This window comes from Dendrobates tinctorius, unplaced genomic scaffold (assembly GCF_039654945.1).
Source record: "Dendrobates tinctorius isolate UK_male_01 unplaced genomic scaffold, ASM3965494v1 ptg000296l, whole genome shotgun sequence".
Lineage (NCBI taxonomy): Eukaryota > Metazoa > Chordata > Amphibia > Anura > Dendrobatidae > Dendrobates > Dendrobates tinctorius.
Genome location: NW_027361963.1, coordinates 5,174,391 through 5,194,775, shown reverse-complemented (window position 1 = coordinate 5,194,775; position 20,385 = coordinate 5,174,391). Strand labels below are relative to the sequence as shown.

Sequence of the window (20,385 nt, the reverse complement as noted above, 5' to 3'; positions counted from 1 at the left end):
TTAACCATGCCTTGCCCTTTTTCTGGCCAAATGCAATCAGGAAACTTTACAATGTAATGCCACATATAACACGAGCTATATCATTACTCAATTCATTCAGTCTCAGATGTAGTTTTGAAATATCTATAACGCATCTGTCCGGGATTCCACCACAACTAGAAAGGTAACAAATCTCTTGACACAAAAATGATGTGTGATGATTCATTCATACGTGCTCATTCACGGATTTTTTTATACTCAATTACTCATCTCTCATCTTATTCAGAGGTTCTCACACATACACACAAGGATTCACACAGCCTGACTATCTTGCACTTTGGATTTGATTGATACTTTAACCTACAGCAGTGTCCACTGACACTCCGAGAACACCAAAGCCAACTTCTTACACAAGAAACATTGAAAACCAGAGCAACCAAAAACCACAGCCTTATACAAATTTACTGGCAATCCAAAATAACCACTGCACAGAGTCTATCCCAGACTTTGTGCTACACAGTACACCAGTACACAACCAGTTAGTATATTAGTATATTGCCAGAACAGTTTAACAGATAATACAGATGACAATTATTATCTTATTACTCTATTATTCAACTCTCATACAGACATACTCACCACTCACTGGTGATGTGGGTTCTTTTGAACCGTGTTTGTACAGTCTTACCCAGAGATATGTGGACATCCTTAGAAAGGTTGCAGATGCAGAATCAATGTAAGAATAAATGTTCTCACCTGCTGCAGCCTGGATTCTGCATTTTCAACCTTCCAGGAACTTCCACATACGGATTCCGAATAGACTGGTTTCCACGGTCCCCGTCGGGCGCCAAAACTGTCGTAGCTGCTTTTGTTCTGACCAAGCGTCAGCTGTCCAGATCACCAGTGAGTCCGAATTGTGAGGTTTTTTGCCCTTTCTGTTGCAAGCGCTTGGAGACAAAGAGACTTCAACACACAAGCCGTGGTCAAATCACTTTATCTGACGTAATGAAATATTAGACATGTTTTTATACCATTTACAACAATATGTGACTCTATGGAGCTCATTTGGCCCCCACCATCACCTCAGGGTCGTACGTACCTTGTTTACAATATACCCAGAACACGTTGTTGAGAACAAATATGATAACAAGTATAGTTTCCTTGAAGACAGAGACTACTAGTCTACATAAGAATAATTCTAGCAATAATAAGGCAATTGAAGTCTTAAAGGCATTTAAAGGGATATAAAAGCAAACCATTAACTCTTCTATATCAATGGCATTGAAATCAAAACTGGTCGTTTCCTCCTACTCTACTAAAAACATGCCGTCTATAGCAACAACCCCACCCTCCATAGCTACAGGCCCTCCCCGTCCACATAAAGCCCTCCTCACACAGTAACAAATCCTCCCCGCCGCTCCATTCCCCCCCACCACGTCGGTCCGTCTCACCCGGTCTTCTCATTGCCGGTGAAAGCTGTAGCAGGGAAGGAGCGGATCATGTGACAGGCTCTGTGCACGTCACTTCAGCCCGCCTGTCACATGACCCGCTCATTCCCAGCTGCAGCTTTCACCGGCAATGTGAAGACCGGGTGAGGACAGACCGGCGTAGGGGGGGGGAATGGTGTGGCTGTGAGGATTTGTTACTGTGTGAGGAGGGCTAAGCTTCTTCATGTGGACGGGGAGGGCCTGTGCCTATGGAGGGTGGGGTTGTTGCTATAGAGGGCATGTTTTTAGTAGAGTAGGAGGAAACGACCAGTTCTCATTTCAATGCCATAACACCCCCCCCTTGGATGTTCTGTTAAGAATATCTAGAAAACCGTGCAAAATGGTGACAAAGAAAATTACTTATTGTCACAATTCTGCAGCCCAGATATGCACTGAGATTATGTGAAAAGCCCGGACAACCCCCTTAAAGTCGCTGGGTTGAACCCAATCAATGATAGCCTGAACTTTCCCAGGATCCATCTTAAACCCGGAGGCTGAGACAATGAAACCCAAAAATGATATTTCTTGAACAAAAAAGGTACATTTTGCAATTTTAGCAAACAATTATCCCTTAACCTTTGCAAAACCAAACAAACATGTTTATGATGTGAATCCAGGTCAGGTGAGAAAACTAGAATGTCATCAAAATAAACCACAATAAATCCCCCAATATAACCAGAAAAAATACCATTCATAAAATTGTGAAAAACTGCAGGTGCATTTGTTAGACCAAAAGGTATGACGAGATTTTCAAAGAGACCTTCAGACATTAAAAATGCGGTCTTCCACTCATCACCCTCTCAAATCCATATAAGATTATATGCCCCTCTAAGATCCAGTTTGGAAAACCATTTGGCCCCGGAAAGTTGATTATATACAGTAGATCGGGGATAAGTGGAAGTGGATAAGTATTTTTAACCGTTATTTTGTTTACTTATTGGAAATCGAGGCAGGGATGAAGACCTCCATTTTTATTTTTAACAAAAATAATCTGGCAGCTACCGGTGATGAGGAAGGGTGAATACGACCTTTTTGTAAATTCTCGCTAATACACACTTTCATGGCTGACCGCTTAGGGCCAGACAAGTTATACAAGCAAGCCTTGGGTAATTTGGCATTAGGAAGTAGATTAATTGCACAGTCATAGGGGCAAGTGAGGAGGTAATATCTCAGACTGTTTCCGAAAAAACATCTCCCGGAATACCTGAAAGACTTTGAAGACCCTCCAGACTAACGGAACAAACATGCACAGGTTTAAGACATTTTTCAATACAATAAGAACCCCATTTGACAATATCTCTCCGATTCCAGTCAATAATTGAATTATGCGTACGCAACCAAGGAATACCCAACACAATTCCAGCAGGTAAATTGTCCAAAACATAACAGGAGATTCATTCTGTATGAAGAGACCCCACCTTGAGTGTGAACTACACCTTAACTAACCGAACCAGATTTTGAAGCGACGGTGTTCTGTCAATGGCTACGATTTGAATGGGGCTTTCTAGCTTAACTGTCCCTAATCCTAACTTCAGAACCAGACCCGCATCTATGAAATTAGAAGCAGATCCACAGTCAATAAAGGCAAATGTGAACATTCATCATGAAAAAGTTCAGCACTCAACACTTTATCAGAGGAGTAAAAGGGTACCTGTAAGTCTGAGTGACCTTGTCAACAATCACCCAGACTTACTCGTTTCCCGACGGTTTGCTGCAGGTCGTGACAAGTAATCCTTTAAAAAATGTCCAGCTTGGCTACAATAGAAACAAAGTCCAAGTTCCCGAAGGCGTCTCCTCACCTTAATCCTTGAGCTGGCAGAACCAACCTCCATAGGTTCCACCTCAGGTGCACAAACCGGGCCAGTTGGACAAAATGGAGCCCTTTTTTTAGCACCTTGCGTCTTTCCCACCTCCTCTGATTCATATGGATAGCCTGAGTCATGGCTTCCAGCAAACAAGGCGGAGCATGTAGAGCTAGAGTGTCCTTAAGAGACTCCGAAAGACCCCTGAGGAATTGACATCTCAGAGTTGCGTCATTCCACAGGACCTCAGAAGTCCACTGACGAAACTCAGTACAATAGTCTTCTGCTGTGCGGTTCCCGTGTCAGGTTCATGATCCTTGTCTCTGCCATCTTGACCCTGTCAGGTTCGTCATAGATCTATCCTAAAGATTCAAAAAAGGCGTCCACCGAAAGACGTTTAGGATCAAGAAAGGTTAGTGAAAATGCCCAAGTCTGAGGAACCCCCCTGCAAAAGTGACATTATAATTCCCACCCGCTGTGACTCATTCCCTGATGACAGGGGGCACAAGGTAAACAATAATTTGCAACTCTCTTTAAAAATTCTGAACTGGTCCTTCTCTCCAGGAAATTTGTCAAGGAGTGCTATAACAGGTTCAGGGGAACTTAAACGATACGTCAGATGGTACAGGAGTCATAACAGTGGTCTAAGGAGAGGGATTCTGAGGGGCAGTAAGAGTGCCAGAAATCTGGCCCTGTAACAGCATGAGAGGAAGCCAGTTTGTGTTGCTCCAAAGCTAAATCTTGGACGGAGTCAGATTCACCACCTGATCACACAAAGTATGTAACGGATCCATAGGTGGGAAACTGAAAAAATTTTAAAGGTCAATCGTAATGTGATGCGAGTCACAATAGTAAATATATAAACTACTTACTGTAAGTAAAGGGGGTCAAACAATCCGAGGTCAAGTCCAGGAAATGGGGCGGTATGATAAAGGGAAGTTAGAGACGAAGTCCAATACACGAGACGAGGTCAGGAAAGCCAGAAAGACAAATCAGGTAACAGGGAGCAGGCACAAGCAAAGGACAGGTCACAAGCAAATGGTATGAGTCCGGGAAGAGAATCAAGTCAAGCTGGGTCAGGCACAGAGGGATCAATGTTACATAGGCAACAGCTAGTGTACGATTGACACTGGGGGGGATGAACTAGCATGCTTAAGTAGAAGCCTGAATAAGGTAAATGAACACAGGTGATTGCAGCACAGGCCCAGCACAGACTGACAGTCCTGACACAAAGTAACAAAAAGACAGAAACAGAGTGGAAATCATGACAAATACAGGTTTTCTCCTGTGTGAATTCTCTGATGTTTATTAAGTGGTGATTTACCTGTAAAGCATTTTCCTCATTATAAACATGAAAATGGTTTCTCCCCTTTGTGAGTTCTTTGATGTTTAACAAGACTTGAATTAGCTCTAAAAATTTCCCTCATTGTGAACATCAATATGGCTTCTCTCCTGCATGAATTCTCTGATGTTTAATAAGACTCCTTTTATTTGTGAAGGCCTTTACACATTCCAAACATGAATATGGCTTCTCTCCTGTATGAATTCTCTGATGTTTAATAAGACTCCCTTTATCTGTAAAGCATTTCCCACATTCTGAACATGAAAACGGCTTCTCTCCTGTATGAATTCTCTGATGTTTAATAAGATCGTTTTTTTTTGTGAAGGCCTTCACACATTCCAAACATGAAAATGGTTTCTCTCCTGTGTGAATTCTCTGATGTATAATAAGATCGCTTTTATTTCTGAAGGCCTTCAAACATTCCAAACATGAATACGGCTTCACTCCTGTATGAATTTTCTGATGTTTACTAAGACTCCCTTTTTCTGAGAAGGACTTTCCACATTCCGAACATGAAAATGGCTTCTCTCCTGTATGAATTCTCTGATGTGCAGTAAGATGCCTTTTTTCTGTAAAGCATTTTCCACATTCCAAACATGAAAATGGCTTCTCTCCTGTGTGAATTCTCTGATGTATAATAAGTTCGCTTTTTTTTGTGAAGGCCTTCACACATTCCAAACATGAAAATGGTTTCTCTCCTGTGTGAATTTTCTGATGTATAATAAGATCGCCTTTATTTCTGAAGGCCTTCAAACATTCCAAACATGAATACGGCTTCACTCCTGTATGAATGTTCTGATGTTTACTAAGACTCCCTTTTTCTGAGAAGGCCTTTCCACATTCCGAACATGAAAATGGCTTTTCTCCTGTGTGTATTCTCTTATGTATACTAAGGTGTGATTTATCTATAAAGCATTTCCCACATTCTGAACAGGAGTATGGAGTCTCACCTGTATGAATTTTCTGATGTTTTCTAAGACTCCCTTTTTCTGAAAAAGCCTTTCCACATTCCGAGCATGAATATGGCTTCTCTCCTGTGTGAATTCTCTCATGTATAATAAATTGTGATTTCTTTGTTATCCATTTCCCACATTCTGAACAGCAGTATCTCATTTTTCCTTTGTGTTTTCTTTGTGCTAAAAAATCTGAGCTTGTAGTAAGTTGTTTGTCGCACTGAAATCTTGTACCCACTTTGTCACCTGGAATTGTGGTAACAATGTGAGATTGCTCAGGAGAGGGTTCCTCATGATTAGGAGGAGTATAAGAAAGTGAAGTGCTGTGAAGTCCAGGAGCTCCATGAAGGGTAATGAGGTTTTCTCCATTAGACTGCTTCCTGGTATCTTCTTTCTTACAATTTAGTGATAAACCGTTATTCTCACAAGGATTTCCTATAAGGATGAAGGATAGATTGGATGTGAATTTTTTCTACAATACAGAAGGGATTTCTAAATTTACTTTATAAAAACAAATAAAAAGCGCTCCTTGTGTGAATCAGCAGATAATATTGGGTTAAGGTGAGTGGCTACTACTACCCTGGATTAGTTGTGCAGCTCCAAGCACAGCCCTGGTGTTAACATGATTGATCCTCCATGGCTGCAGCGGTGCCGCCTGATCCTCCACCAAGAGGTCCAGATGGAAAGAACCAGGATAAAAATATAAGTAAAAAATGGGCTTCCGAAAGTGCTGCCAAGGATGTAGGGAGAGTTTTCTTATCTTATTAAAATGATTCTATTAAGCTACGTGTTACGGAGCCGGTCCAGATGCTTCATCGGACTAATACAAGCTGAGTAATACAGGCCGTCATTTATACAACCCATAATGACATCACAACCTTAGAGGTTGTCCACTACAATGTGTACTGGGCAAATCAATTTAAACATTGGAAATAAGGCTTTCTTCAAATACCTTGCATTTCCAAATGTGCCTGTGAGCGGCGCTATCACTGTACGCTCATCTCTATTACGTGACCCCCGGCCGCCGCCGACTCTGATGTCCGGTGATGTCACGACAACTTCCGGAATTGGAAGCTGAAGCGGCATCACCGAGGCAGGACCCAGTCTCCTGAGTGACTGTGCTGTGGACGGAGTTTCACCGCACATCACAGCATTGCGATGCTCAGGGAGACTGGGTCCTGCCTCGGTGATTATTACAAAACACCAGTGATTGTCTTTCCACTGTCTCTAATATCATGTCTCCCCTATATCTGAAACTGTCAAAAACTCCTTGTCTTTCCTCCCTCCACTAACCTACCTATGCCCGACATTGCCATATTCTGGTCCTTCTACATCCAAGATGGCCTCCATAGTGGCAGAGGAACGACAGACGTATGTCTGACCCACACCTCCATAGCATGGCACTTACTAACTTACCACAGGGTTCTTCATGCCACCGGGTGGCCGGCCTGGATGCAGAGAGACTAACATGCTGACCTCCGTGTAGGAGACAGCGAGAGTCATCATTATTAATCACACACCAGTCATCATCACGCGCTGGACATTATTACTTACCTGTGGAAAAATCTCCGGGAATCTCCTCCTTCCAGTCACTCTCACACGGCTGATCCCCTCTCGTCATCGCTTCTTCTTCTGTCTCATTCTTCACTTCATTCTTAATCGGATCTTCCTCCTGATACATCAGATGTAACAATCAGCACAATACAAGAAACCACCAAAATCTATTACATCTAAGACATTGATCAGAAATGTCCCCCCATATACAGATCCAGATAAGGGCCCAGCATCATCTACCTGATGTTCCTCAAGGACATTGTGATTCTCCTCTGGACAGTCCTGGGGATACAGAGGACGGGGACATCTCTCCGGTGGATTTCTCCTCCTGGATCCATCTGTAAAAAAACACAGTGATGAAATAAATTGTGTCATGAGACACTGGCTGCTATTTCTGGCCTCTCCTCCATAGGGAGAGCGCCGGAGCAACGAGTATCTATCATTGCTACATCCGGTTCTTATGCTAACCTGTCTGCGCTGCATCTGCAGTCTCTGTGCATTGTCTTATGCGCTCTGTCTCCACAGCATATCAGTATCCTGTGTTACCTGGTTATATCTACAACCACCTGCACCTAAGCCATCCCGTTCCGCCAACAGCCATCCGAGTCCAAGGACTGTGTGAAGGTCACTGGAACCGACTCCTTACCAACTACCCGGATCCAGGACCCAGCTCATTACGGACTCTGCTGTAACCTTTGTTATCCCTTTTGGTCCCGCTGGGACAGCTGCTACATGTTCGAGGTCTAACTGGAGGTGGCACCTGTGTCCTCCGGATATTCCATTCTGGCCCTGCCTGAGGGGCTTTACTACGGGTACCAGGGGCTTGCTAGTCACGCCCCCTTCGGAGCCCCCCGGACCGTGGTCCCGAGGTTCCACTTAAAAAATGAAAACGAATGTGAACTTCACCATCTCTGCCTCCGCTTCCATTCGTAACAGTAGGTGACCACAGATCAGACATGAGTCTCCCCTCCTCACCCTGCTCACCGGCCCATATTGCGATTGCCTCTTGTGCTCCATGTATAACCTCAATCTTAATATTAATCAGATCTTCACCCTAAAAAGAAAAATGTAAGATGAGCTCAGGTCCCATCACTTCATGGTCAGATGTTGTGGGGGCTTCAGTGTCCTCTACCTGATGATCCTCCGGGATGTTGTGATTCTCCTCTGGACAGTCCTGGGGACACAGAGGACGGGGACATCTCTCTGGTGGATTTCTCCTCCTGGATGCATCTGTGGAGACACACAGACTGAATACATGACCTGCCGTGTATCTGTCTATATACAGTGGGTACGGAAAGTATTTAGACCCCATTAAATTTTTCACTCTTTGTTTCTTTGCAGCCATTTGGTAAATTCAAAAAAGTTCATTTTTTCTCATTAGTGTACACTCTGCATCCCATCTTGACTAAAAAACAAAAATGTAGAAATTTTTGCAAATTTGTTAAAAAAAAAAGAAAAAAAGAAATATCACATGCTCATAAGTATTTAGACCCTTTGTTCTGTATTGAGTAGACGCACCTTTTGAGCTAGTACAGCCATGAGTCTTCTTGGAAATTATGCAACAAGTTTTTCACACCTGGATTTGGGGATCCTCTGCCATTCTTCCTTGCAGATCCTCTCCACTTCCGTTAGGTTGGATGGTGAATGTTGGTGGACAGCTATTTTCAGGTCTCTCCAGAGGTTCTCAATTGGGTTTAGGTCATGACTCTGGCTGGGCCAGTCAAGAATGGTCACAGAGTTGTCCTGAAGCCACTCCTTTGTTATTTTAGCTGTGTGCTTAGGGTCATTGTCTTGTTGGAAGGTGAACCTTCGGCCAAGTCTGAGGTCCAGAGCACTCTGGAAGAGGTTTTCATCCAGGATATCCCTATACTTGTCCGCATTCATGTTTCCTTTAATTGCAACCAGTCATCCTGTCCCTGCAGCTGATGATGCTGCCACCACGTTTCACTGTTGGCATTGTATTGGGCAGGTGATGAGCAGTGCCTGTTTTTTCCCCACACATAACGGCTAGAATTATCACCAAAAAGGTTTATCTTCGTCTCATCAGACCAGAGAATCTTATTTCTCCAAGTCTGGGAGTCCTTCATGTGTTTTTTAGCAAACTCTATGCAGGTTTTCATGTGTCTTGCACTGAGTAGAGGCTTTCGTCGGGCCCGACTGGTGGAGGGCTACAGTGATAGTTGACTTTGTGGAACTTTCTCCCATCTCCCTACTGCATCTGTGGAGCTCAGCCACAATGATCTTGGGGTTCTTATTTACCTCTCTCATCAAGGCTCTTCTCCCACGATTCCTCAGTTTGGCTGGACGGCCAGGTCTAGGAGGACTTCTGGCGGTCCCAAACTTGTTCCATTTAAGGATTATGGAGGCCACTGTGCTCTTAGGAACCTTGAGTACTGCAGAAATTCTTTTGTAACCTTGGCTAGATCTGTGCCTTGCCACAATTCTGTCTCTGAGCTCCTTGGCCAGTTCCTTTGACCTCATGATTCTCATTTGGTCTGTGAGCTGTGAGGTCTTATATAGACAGGTGTGCACCTTTACAAATCAAGTCCTGTCAGTTTAATTAAACAACAGCTGGACTCCAATGAAGGAGTAGAACCATCTCAAGGAGGATCACAAGGAAATGGACAGCATGTGACTTAAATATGAGTGTCTGAGCAAAGGGTCTGAGCACTTATGACCATGTGATATTTCAGTTTTTCTTTTTTAATAAATTTGCAAGTATTCCTACATTTCTTGGTTTGTTTTTCAGTCAAGATGGGGTGCAGAGTGTACATTAATGAGAAAAAAATGAACTTTTTTGAATTTACCAAATGGCTGCAATGAAACAGAGGGGAAAAGTTAAAGGGGTCCGAATACTTTCCGTACCCACTGTATGACACACCTCTCTCAGAAGTGGTAATTCTAAGTTTATGTATCAGGGACTACATTACATTGTTGTGGTCCTTACCACCGGTACCGAGGTCCCAGCACATTGTGGCCCCAAGTATGAAGTGACAATCAGTGAGGCCAAAAGCCTAATGCTCTCTGCTCTGCACTCGGAGGATGAGGACCCTGAGGAGAGGGACAGAGAAGACCCTCGTCAGTCAGATTGAGGAGTTGTACTAAGAAACACAACGACTCCAAGTTTTGTCTCCACCAGGGATGAAACCACAGAGGAGATGGAGAAAGCTCCACATTTTAAGACCCTAAATGCAGCAATAAATTAATATTGATCGCAACATTTAGGAGCCCGGGAGAGGGCCGACTGGTTGTCATGGCAACTTGAGATCTGCCAGTGACAGGCTGTTTAGACCATCCCAGGAGCACAGTCTAAGAGGCTTCTGTCAATGCAGTACATGTGCAGTGTAATGCATGATATCTGCAATCAGATTAATAAGTTAAGGTCCCATAGAAGGACTAAGTAAAAAAAAAAGTAAAATAAATCACAAAATAAATTAAAAGACATGACAATATTTATGTAAAAACAAATAAAATACTCATATTTGGCATTGTAGTGTCCAGAACGACCCAACCTATACAAATGTCACAATTATTAACCCCTTCAGTGAATACTGTAAAAAAAAAAAAAAAAGAGCAAAAACAATACTTTATCATCATATCACTGAACGGAAAGTGGAATAAAACAAGATCAAAAAGACAAATGTATATAAGAATGTTATCGCTAAAAAGTCATCTTGTCCTGCAAAAAAACAAGCTGCCATACAGCTCCATCAGTGGAGAAATAACATACGTATAGCTCTCAGAATAAAGCGATGCAAAAACTATTATGTTTACTATAAAACAATTTAATTGTATAAATTTGTAAAAAAAAAAAATGTTATAAATGTCGTATCGCTGTAATGGTACTGACCCATAAAAGAGAGAAAAAATAAAAAACTAAAAGAACAGTTCCTAAATTGCTGTTTTTTTGTTCATTCAAATTCCCAAAAAAATCAGAATAGAAAGCGAACAGAAAATGTCATGTGCCCAAAAATGGTACTAATATAAACATCACCTCGTCCTGCAGAAAACAAACCCTCACAAGACTGTCGGCAGAAATACAGGAAGATTATAGCGCTCCAAATATGGTTATACAAAAACCTTATTTAGCAACAAAAAGTGTCTTTTAGATTTCGGCAGAAGCCAGACATAAAAACCAGATATAAATCTGGTATCGCTGTAATTGCACCGACCCGAAGAATAAAGTCGTCTATTCGCTAATACCGTACGAAGAACAGCATAAAAAAATAAAACCAATTCTTCACCTGCTGTTAATTTGTTAATTCTGCTTCCCAAAGATCGAAGTAAGGCTCGGCTCACAACTATCTTGCATTCTACGCTGAGCGCTTACATCGGGATGTCCGTGTAAATCTCTGAAATATGTGATTCAGATGAAACCCCCAGTCGAAGATTCCCCATAATGAGGCAGATGGAGGCACTGTGTACACTGTCTGACCTGTGATCCAGTGGTGTCCATCTTTTTAAGCGTGCTGTAGTGCAGTGGGGTTGGTGCAGTGCAACAGATAGGCAGGGACCACAGAAAAGTTCAAAGCAAATGTCTTTAATGTCTAAAAACTCACACACAGGAGTGATGTCCTCCGGATCACAGCTGGGTCACCATAAACACAGTCCAGAACTCCAAACCCGTTGCCGTGGCTGATGGCACTACCGTTTCTTTTGGGTGCATCAGCTGCCTTGAGTTGCCTGGTTCTATGTTATCTTCACACAGTCCTGGGTTGCACAGAGACACCTGCCCTGCAGCTTGCAAACTCCAAGTTGACACAACCAAGGCAAAAACTGACAGAGTTAAATGGAATTGTAGCCATAGAGCCACTTCCAAAAGCCGGGCTGGAGAGAGGGATTCGCCCCACTACCAAACCTGCAAATCCCTCTAAAAATAAAAGCCCTTAACGGGTTTTCCTAAAAACCTGACTGAGTCACTACTTGGACCCAATACACTCTTTTACTTTGCCTTGTGACTAACAGGCGTCCTGCTGTGAACACAAGGCACTCCAGCGTGTTTAATAAGACTCCGTCCGCATACTGGGGACACCTATTGACCCTCGAATATGATCCCCTCAGTGTCTCACATATCCCCCCTCTGTTCAAACTTGTGGGGTTGAACACTTGTCACCATACAGGGTGCCTGGGACAGGGCATCCGCATTCCCTTGCGCCTTCCCTGCATGGTGTTGAAATTTTGCTGAGACAGGAACCATTTGGTGACCTGAGCATTCCTCTCCTTGGCATTTCTCATCCAGACCAAGGGTGAATGATCTGACACCAAGCGAAATGGTTGACCGAGCAAATAATAGCCTAAGGACTCGAAGGCCCACTTACTGGCCAGGCACTCCTTCACCACTACGCTATAATTTTTCTCAGCCGGGGTGAGTTTCCTACAAACGTAGGTGACCGGATGTTCGTCACCGTTCATCTCCTGCGACAGGACTGCTCCTAGGCCAACGTTAGAGGCATCCGTCTACATGACGAAGTCACTTTTGAAGTTGGGGCTGATGAAAATAGGCTGTCCGCACAGCGTCACCTTCATAGACTGGTAGGCTTCCTCCGCTTGAGGATTCCACCGCACCATTACCGATTTCTTTCCCTTTAGAAGATTGGTTAGGAGTGTTGTTCTCCCAGAGAAATTAGGTATAAACCTCCGGTAATACCCAACAATGCCGAGAAATGCTCTCACCTGTTTGGTGGTAACAGGTCGGGGCCAGTTCTGTATGGCCTCGATTTTATTTGGGGTTTGATAACCCCACGGCTGATCACGTATCCTAAGTACTGGACTTCCTCGAGCCCTACTGTACATTTCTTGGGACTCGCCATCAAGCATGCGAATCTGAGCGAATTCACTACAGCTTGTACCCGGGACAAGTGGGTATGCCAGTCAGTACAATACTAAGGATGATGATGTAATCCAAATACGCTGATGTATACTTCCGATGGGGTTCTAGCACTATGTCCATCAGCCTCTGGAATGTGGCTGGTGCCCTATGTAATCCAAAGGGCAAGACGACAATGGTAAAGACCTTCCGGTGTTATGTAGGCGGTCTTCTCTTTTGCTGACTCCGTGAGAGGTACCTGCCAGTAACCCTTGGTCATATCAAGTGTGGTAAAGTACTGGGCCTGCCCTAGTCACTCGATCAACTCGTACACCTGGGGCATTGGATAAAGCTCAAACTTCGACACCTCATTCAATTTACGGAAGTCATTACAGAACCGTAATGATCCATCTGGCTTCGGGATTAGCACACTGGTGCTAGCCCAGTCACTCCGGGACTCCTCAATTACTCCTAGCTGGGGCATTTGTCTTACCTCACTCGCGATGGCTTTTCTCTGGGCCTAGGGCACACGGTATGGTTTCATTCACACCCTTACGTGAGGCTCGATGACACAGTCATGCTGAATGACAGAGGTACGACCGGGTAGTTTCGAGAATACATCCTTATTCTGTTGAACTAATTTCTGCACCTCTTGACGCTGCTGTTTCAAGAGAGTGTCTCCTATCTTTACCTCTCTCTCGGCCTCTGTCTGGGCCGATATTGGTGGGTCCCCAGATGATATGTCTGGAGTTGCATCCGTAAGCATATACTCCCAGTCCTTTCACGCTTTCAACAAATCGATCTGATACAACTGTTCGGGGGTTTTTTCCCGGGTTGACAAACTTGGTAACTTCACTTCCCCCACTTTTTCCCGAACTTCATATGGACCTTGCCACTTGGCCATAAGCTTGCTCTTGGCGGTGGGTACCAAGACTAAAACCGATCTCCTGCTTTAAAGGAGTGTACTGTGGCCTTTTTGTTATATACACGGCTCTGCGCTGCCTGAGAATCCATCAAATGCTATTTTACTTTAGGCATGACCGCTGCAATCAGGTCCTGAATATTGGCCACGTGCTCAATTACACTCTTATGTTGTTTGGTTCCTGTTCCCACGTCTTTTTGGCTTCATCAGCAGACCCCTAGGATGCCTGTCATACAGTAACTCAAAGGGTGAAAATCCCGTGGAAGTCTGCGGTACCTCGTGAACATCAAGTAGGGCAACAACATGTCCCAATCCCTTCCATCCTTGAAAACTACCTTCTTCAACATGGACTTGAGGGTTATGTTGAAGCGCTCAGCTAGTCCGTCGGTCTGGGGGTGATATGCCGATGTGAGCTACTGCTTTATTTTGAGAAGTTTGCACAGCTCCTTCATCACCTTGGACATAAAAAGCAGTCCACCGACCAGTAAGGATCTCCTTCGATAGCCCAAGGCAACAGAACATGGCAAACAACTCCCGGGCAATAAGCTTAGCTGAGGTGTGCCAAAGCGGAATGGCCTCCATGTACCGGGTGGTGTAGTCTACGACTACTAATGTGTTGGTGGCCCCGGGCGGATTTTACAATTGGCCCTACCAGATCCATCGCAATCCGCTTGAAACGTACCCCTATAATGGGTTTAAATACCGACAGATTCCGGTAGTTTGCGGTGGGTGAGGTTAGTTGGCACTCAGAACACGTTTCGCAGAACCTCATCGTAGACCCAGGCAAAAAAAAACAAACTGTTGCATGCAATATACGCTCTTGTGTCATTTGGCCCCCAAGTGCCCTCCCAGCATATGGGTGCGAGCCATTTGAGCATCGCCCGACGGTAGGACTGGGGCACCACCAGTTGTTCTACCACCTCATCCCGGATATTATCAACTTTGTATAGTAACTCCTAGTTGATCACCATATGTGGGAACACCGTCTCACCAGCCAGTTGCTGAGCCACCCCATTTACCTCAATTATTCTTTCCCGTGCCCAAGTCAGAGTGGGATCCTGGAGCTGAGCTGTCCCAAATGTACCAGCGGACACTTCCGGCTGAGGGATCGATGGGGTCTCCTCGACCTCTTCTGCCAATGCCTCTAGGGGAAATCTATTGTGGTTACACTCTGTCCCTAGGTTGGTGATCCCTTTGGCAGGCATCCCTGACTTGGGATCTTTGGGTTCTGCACCCGGAACATTTACCCTTGGAGGATTCATTTTATTTTTCCAGAGACCTGAAGATGGGCAAATCTCTTCCCAGGACAGCCCCATAAGGAAGGGTCTTCACTACTGCCACCACATGTTTAAACTCCCTGCAGGGCGTAACAAACAAGACCTCCACTGTTGGGTAATTGCAAAGTTCACCATGTTCACACAACACCCTCAGGGGAATCTAAACCAAAGATTAATGACCCATGCACAAGTGTCACTAGGCTCCCCGAGTCCAGGACGGCCTTGGCCGGGTGTCCATTGATGCGCACCTGGCAATGATGCAGTTCACCCGATGGGACGAATGGATCCTAAGTGAAAACAGCCTGGGCGCACATTAACATAAGGCAAGTATACCCGCAGTCCATAGGTTCAGCTGTCAGGGCAGATGGCAGCTACATGTCGTGGCCCTTGGCACCGGCAGCACTTAATAGCTGCGGCACGACTGGACCTTGGGGCCAATTTAGGGGAACCAGGTCTCTTGTCACTCTCACTCCGGGGCACCCTCTCAGTATGGGCTCGGGCCTGATTGGCCCCAGCAGAGGGTAGTGCACCTTTCCCAGGCTCCTGGGCTGGCGGGGTTCAACGTGATAACCACAGTGGAGCAGAGTCCCGTATGAAGTCCTGAGTGGCCGTATACCGCTCAATCAGGTTGTCCACCTGGTCTAGCGTGCCGGGATCCCCTTGGCCCACCCAATGCTGAATAGCGGCTGGCAGAGTTATTATTAGCCGGTCAACCACCACCCTTTCCACCATCTGGTAAGGGGTTAAGGACTCAGGCTGAAGCCATTTTTTTACCAACTGCAGCAAGTCATATGCCTGAGACCTGACGGGGTGAGACTCCACAAAGGACTATTGGAACACCTGTTGCGCACGTACATATGTGTCAACCCCCATTCAGGCAAGGATCTCACCTTTCAGCTTCCCACAGTCCAGGGCACTGTCCCGACAGAGGTCAAAGTAAGCTTTCTGGGCATCTCCTGTCTGTAAGGGGGCCACCACTTCAGCCCACTGGTAAAACGGCAAGCTCTCCCGCTCTGCTGTGCGCTCGAACATGGTGAGGAAGACTTCCATGTCATCCTCAGGACTCATATTCCTCAGCACTAACCGGACTTTTTACTGAGCCTCCGCAAGCACTGGGGTCGCTGGTGGGGCCGCCTATAGCAAAGCCGCATTCTGCTGCATCAACAGGTTATTCGTGCTCCTGCTGCCGTTGCTGAGTGAGGACCAACTACCTTAAAAGCTCCACTATCTTGTCGGCAGGCTTGGCCTGCAGCATTGCTGGCCTAATAAGTAGTGCAGCTGGTGCAGTGCAACAGATAGGCAGGGACCACAGGAAAGTTCAAAGCAAAGGTCTTTCTGGTGTCCATCTCTCGCCTCGACTACTGCAACATCCTTTTCTGTGGTCTCTCTGCTAACACCCTCGCACCTCTCCAGTACATCCTTAACTCTGCTGCCTGACTAATTCATCTTTCTCCTCGCTACTCCTCCGCTTCTCCCCTCTGCAAATCTCTTCACTGGTTCCCATTCCCTCGGCATATCAAATTCAAATTACCTATACTAACCTACAAGGCCATCTATAACCTGTCTCCCCATATGTCTCTGAACTAATCTCCCGATACCTTCCCTCACATAAGCTCAGGTCCTCCCAAGACCTCCTTCTCTCCTCCACACTTATTCGCTCCTCAACCAACTGCCTCCAAGACTTCTCCCGAATAGCCCCTATCCTCTGGAATTCTTTGCCCCAACATGTCCGACTATCACCCACATTTGGATCCTTCAGACGAAACCTGAAAACCCACCTCTTCAGGAAAGCCTACAGCCTGCAATGACCCCACTTCCTCCTCACCACTACTGGAGCTACTGCCTCAACCAACACAGGAACTGCTGCAACCCACCAACCTACTGCCTCCTTCCCCACCATCCTGTAGCATGTAAGCCCGAAAAGGCAGGGTCCTCTCCCCACTGTATCAGTCTGTTATTGTTAGTTTTTTTACTGTAAGTGATATCTGTAAGTTGTATGTAACCCCTTCTCATGTACAGCACCATGGAATCAATGGTGCTATATAAATAATAATCATCTGCCAACCCTAACCATACACTAGCACCAGGGTCTGGCTAGTGATGGAGGATGAGCAGCGTGTCCAGCGATACATCCAGCAGCTGGAGGGCAGATTGTCCACACTTAAGCGCGGGACCTCTGCTATGAATCTACCTGCAGTAGCGACGCAGGCAGCCAGCTAAGCCGTTGCTAGATTTTCTGCTCTGACTCCCGTCCTGTCTCTTTCACGACTTCCTCTACCTTGTTGTGGAACAGTAAGGCTTGCAGGGGGTTCGTGAATCAGTGATCGATTCAGCTGGAGCCACTGGCCTCACGCATCCCCTCAGAACGAGCTAAGGTGGAATTTGTGATATCCTTATTGACAGAGCATTGGAGTGGGCTACAACGTTATGGGAACGTAATGACCTGGTGGTTCAGAGCGCCCCTTGCTTTTTGCACGCTCTGAAACAGGTCTTTCTGGGACCTCAGGTTACTCACAACGCTGCACTCCAACTCTTGGCGTTGATCCAGGGCTCATCCACGGCCAGCCAGTTTGCTATCCGATTCCGTACCTTAGCCTCCGAGTTGGAATGGTCGGATAAGGTCTTGATACCCATATCTTGGAGGGGCCTTGCCGGTCACATAAATTATGCTCTGGCCTCTAAGGAGATTCCAGCTACTCTGGAGGACTTAATCTCAGTGTCCACTCACATTGACCTTTGGTACGCTGAACGAAGGATGGAGCAAGCCCAGAGTAGACCCAGGTGTTGTGAGTTCATTTTCCCCTTCACCGTCGATGTCTGATGAACTCCCTCTTCTGGTGAAGGAAGGTAGTGAGGCTGATTACCAAACACCTGACCTGGTAGATGATGACTGGGTAACAGGACCTTCTGACTGGATATAAGGCAGCCGACGCCCTTCTGAGTCGCTGGTGATTTCTCTGCTGGATTCTTGGAGACCAGTCTGATTCCTGCTTCCCAAAGATAAGTTTTTGCTCTGCTATTGAAATTATTAGTTTTGTTTACCTTGTTTTTTGGAGTTCAGCCATCCCCGGTCAGGGGTGTGCTGAGTTCCATTTTTGTCTCTGATCAGTTTTGTCTCTTTGCTCTGTCTTCAGAATTTACCTGAGTGCTGATATTGTCTTTTTGAAGTCCTAGCGACTTCAGGGCCTGTTTTTCCTATCAGACGGTTGGGACATTTTTTGGTAGGGTTTTTTACGGATTGCAGACAGCAGCTTTTCTATCCTGTCCTTTTTAGTTAGCTTGGGCCCCATCGTTTGCTCAACCTATCTTTCTATCTGTGTTAGTGTTTTCATCTTGCTTCACCGTCATAATATGTTGGGGTCTGCCTATTGCTTTGGGGTCTGCTCTGGGGCAGTTTAGATTTCCCCTTTCTTTCTTTAGGCCTATTTAGTTCTCCGGCTGTGATCGAGGGGTCTAGGGCATCGTAGGAACCCCCCACGGCTACTGTTGTTGTGGATAGGATCAGGGGTCTGCAATCCGATAGCTACCAACCTCTCCGGTTTTCTGGACTTGGCTTGTATTTTTGTTTTTCCTCCTTCGGTGACTCATTCATAACACCCAGGATTCGGTTAGCCCCAAACTTTACCAATCCTTTGGAATCTCAGGCCCAAACGAGTCATCTAGGGGAGCCCATGGAGGTCTTTCAGGCGGAGTTGAGACCCCATCCTGCACAATCCCGGCCGACATGCTTTTTTGTAGGCATGCAGGCCATGACGCCAATTAGTTACGCTCCTGAAGCCAGTCACCATCCGGGTGGTTAATGGCTCAGTTCTTCCAACCCAAATTACCCATCAAACAATACCTCCAAGGCCGAGATCACACATGCGAGAAACTCGGACGAGTCTCGCATGTGAATACCCAGCACTGCCGCCGACACTCAGACCAGAGCATGTGGCTGCATAGAAATATATGCAGCCGCACGTTCCTGTCCGAGTGCCAGCGGCAGTGCCAGGTAATAACATGCGAGACTCGTCCGAGTTTCTCGCATGTGTGATCCCGGCCTTACCCTCAAGATGGCTCCAAAACATCAGGAGATCATCTCCTTTTTAGTTATCCCAGAAGGTATTGATGAGGTGCTTTTGGGCATACCTTGGTTGCGTCACAATTCACCTCATCAGTTGGGCAACTGGAAGCAGTTTGTAAGGATGGGTGAGGTGGTATCTGACAGTGTACAGAGCAGTGTGGAAGCCCCTCATGGTACAGTGCTGTCGCCCTTTCTCTTCACATTGTATACAGCTGACTTTCAGTATAAATCCGATTTCTGTCACCTCCAAAAATTCTCAGATGACTCAGGGATTGTAGGGGGTATTGTGGAGGATCAGGGTGAGGAGGAATATAGAAGGGTGGTTTCTGACTTTGTGGATTGGCGCCAAACTAACTGTTTAGAACTAAATGTAAAGAAAACTAAGGAGATGGTGGTGAGTTATAGAAGGAAAAAAGATGACTACTTACCGATCACTATTGCTGGCCAGGAGGTGGAGATGGTTGAGAGCTACAAATATTTGGGGGTTCTCCTTGACAGCAAATTTGATTGGAGGTGTCATACAGAGAAGGTTCACAAGGGAATGAGCAGACTGTACTTTCTGCGGAAGCTCAGGTCGTTCAATGTGTGCAGTAAAATGCTGGAAATGTTCTACCAGTCCGTTGTAGCAAGTGCCATCTTTTTTGCTATCATTTGCTAGGGCAGTGGTGTGCGAGTAGCTGACGCCAATAAGCTCAACAAACTTATCAAGAAGGCAAGTGCGGCTGTTGGCCTCCATCTTTTGAGGAGGTCGTGGAGGATAGGATTCAGAAGAAGTGCAGGGCTATAATGAACAATACACACCCACTATACGAGCTGTTCTGGAAGCAGAAGAGCACATTCAGCAGCCGTCTAATCCTACTAAGGTGCAAGAAGGAGAAATTCAGGGAATCGTTTGTGCCTACTGCTATGGGGATGTATAACAATTCACTAAGGGTGAAAGATGGCTACGACTTAGGGCCGGCGCACTAATGTAAAGGATCAGAGACTTGTGTACCTTTGTTTTTTACGTATTGTGGTTAGTCATGCGCAGGATCTGTATCTACTAATTACTCTATGTAATACTGTCTGTAATGTAATGTATTAATGCTGTTCTTAATGTTTTGTTTGTAATGCTGTTGTAACGCTGCTGTGATACCATAATTTCCCTCGGGATCAACAAAGTGTATCGTATCGTATTATGAGATGCAGTAGATCGTGCGA

The 20,385-nt window shown here is 45.5% G+C and overlaps 1 protein-coding gene across 5 annotated transcripts in view; it reads right to left on the bottom strand.

Annotated features, from left to right (window-relative positions):
* Positions 1-1,719: 1,719 nt before the first annotated feature.
* LOC141073088 (uncharacterized) overlaps positions 1,720-20,385 on the bottom strand; it is a 50,141-nt gene continuing 31,475 nt past the window's right edge. The window contains exons 3-8 of one of the 5 annotated variants that reach the window (XR_012226940.1): positions 8,250-8,347; positions 8,093-8,171; positions 7,358-7,455; positions 7,118-7,235; positions 4,593-5,998; positions 1,720-3,630 (exon numbers count right to left, since the gene is read on the bottom strand). Coding sequence is in view for 4 of the 5 variants with exons in the window: in XM_073560420.1 (XP_073416521.1) it covers positions 4,704-5,998; positions 7,118-7,235; positions 7,358-7,455; positions 8,093-8,171; positions 8,250-8,347; positions 10,065-10,089 (1,713 nt within the window). In the remaining variant the exon portion in view is untranslated. Of the gene's footprint in view, positions 3,631-4,519; positions 5,999-7,117; positions 7,236-7,357; positions 7,456-8,092; positions 8,172-8,249; positions 8,348-10,064; positions 10,169-20,385 lie in introns of those variants that run through there. The other 4 variants (XM_073560420.1, XM_073560418.1, XM_073560419.1 and 1 more) reach the window with 4 other exon arrangements.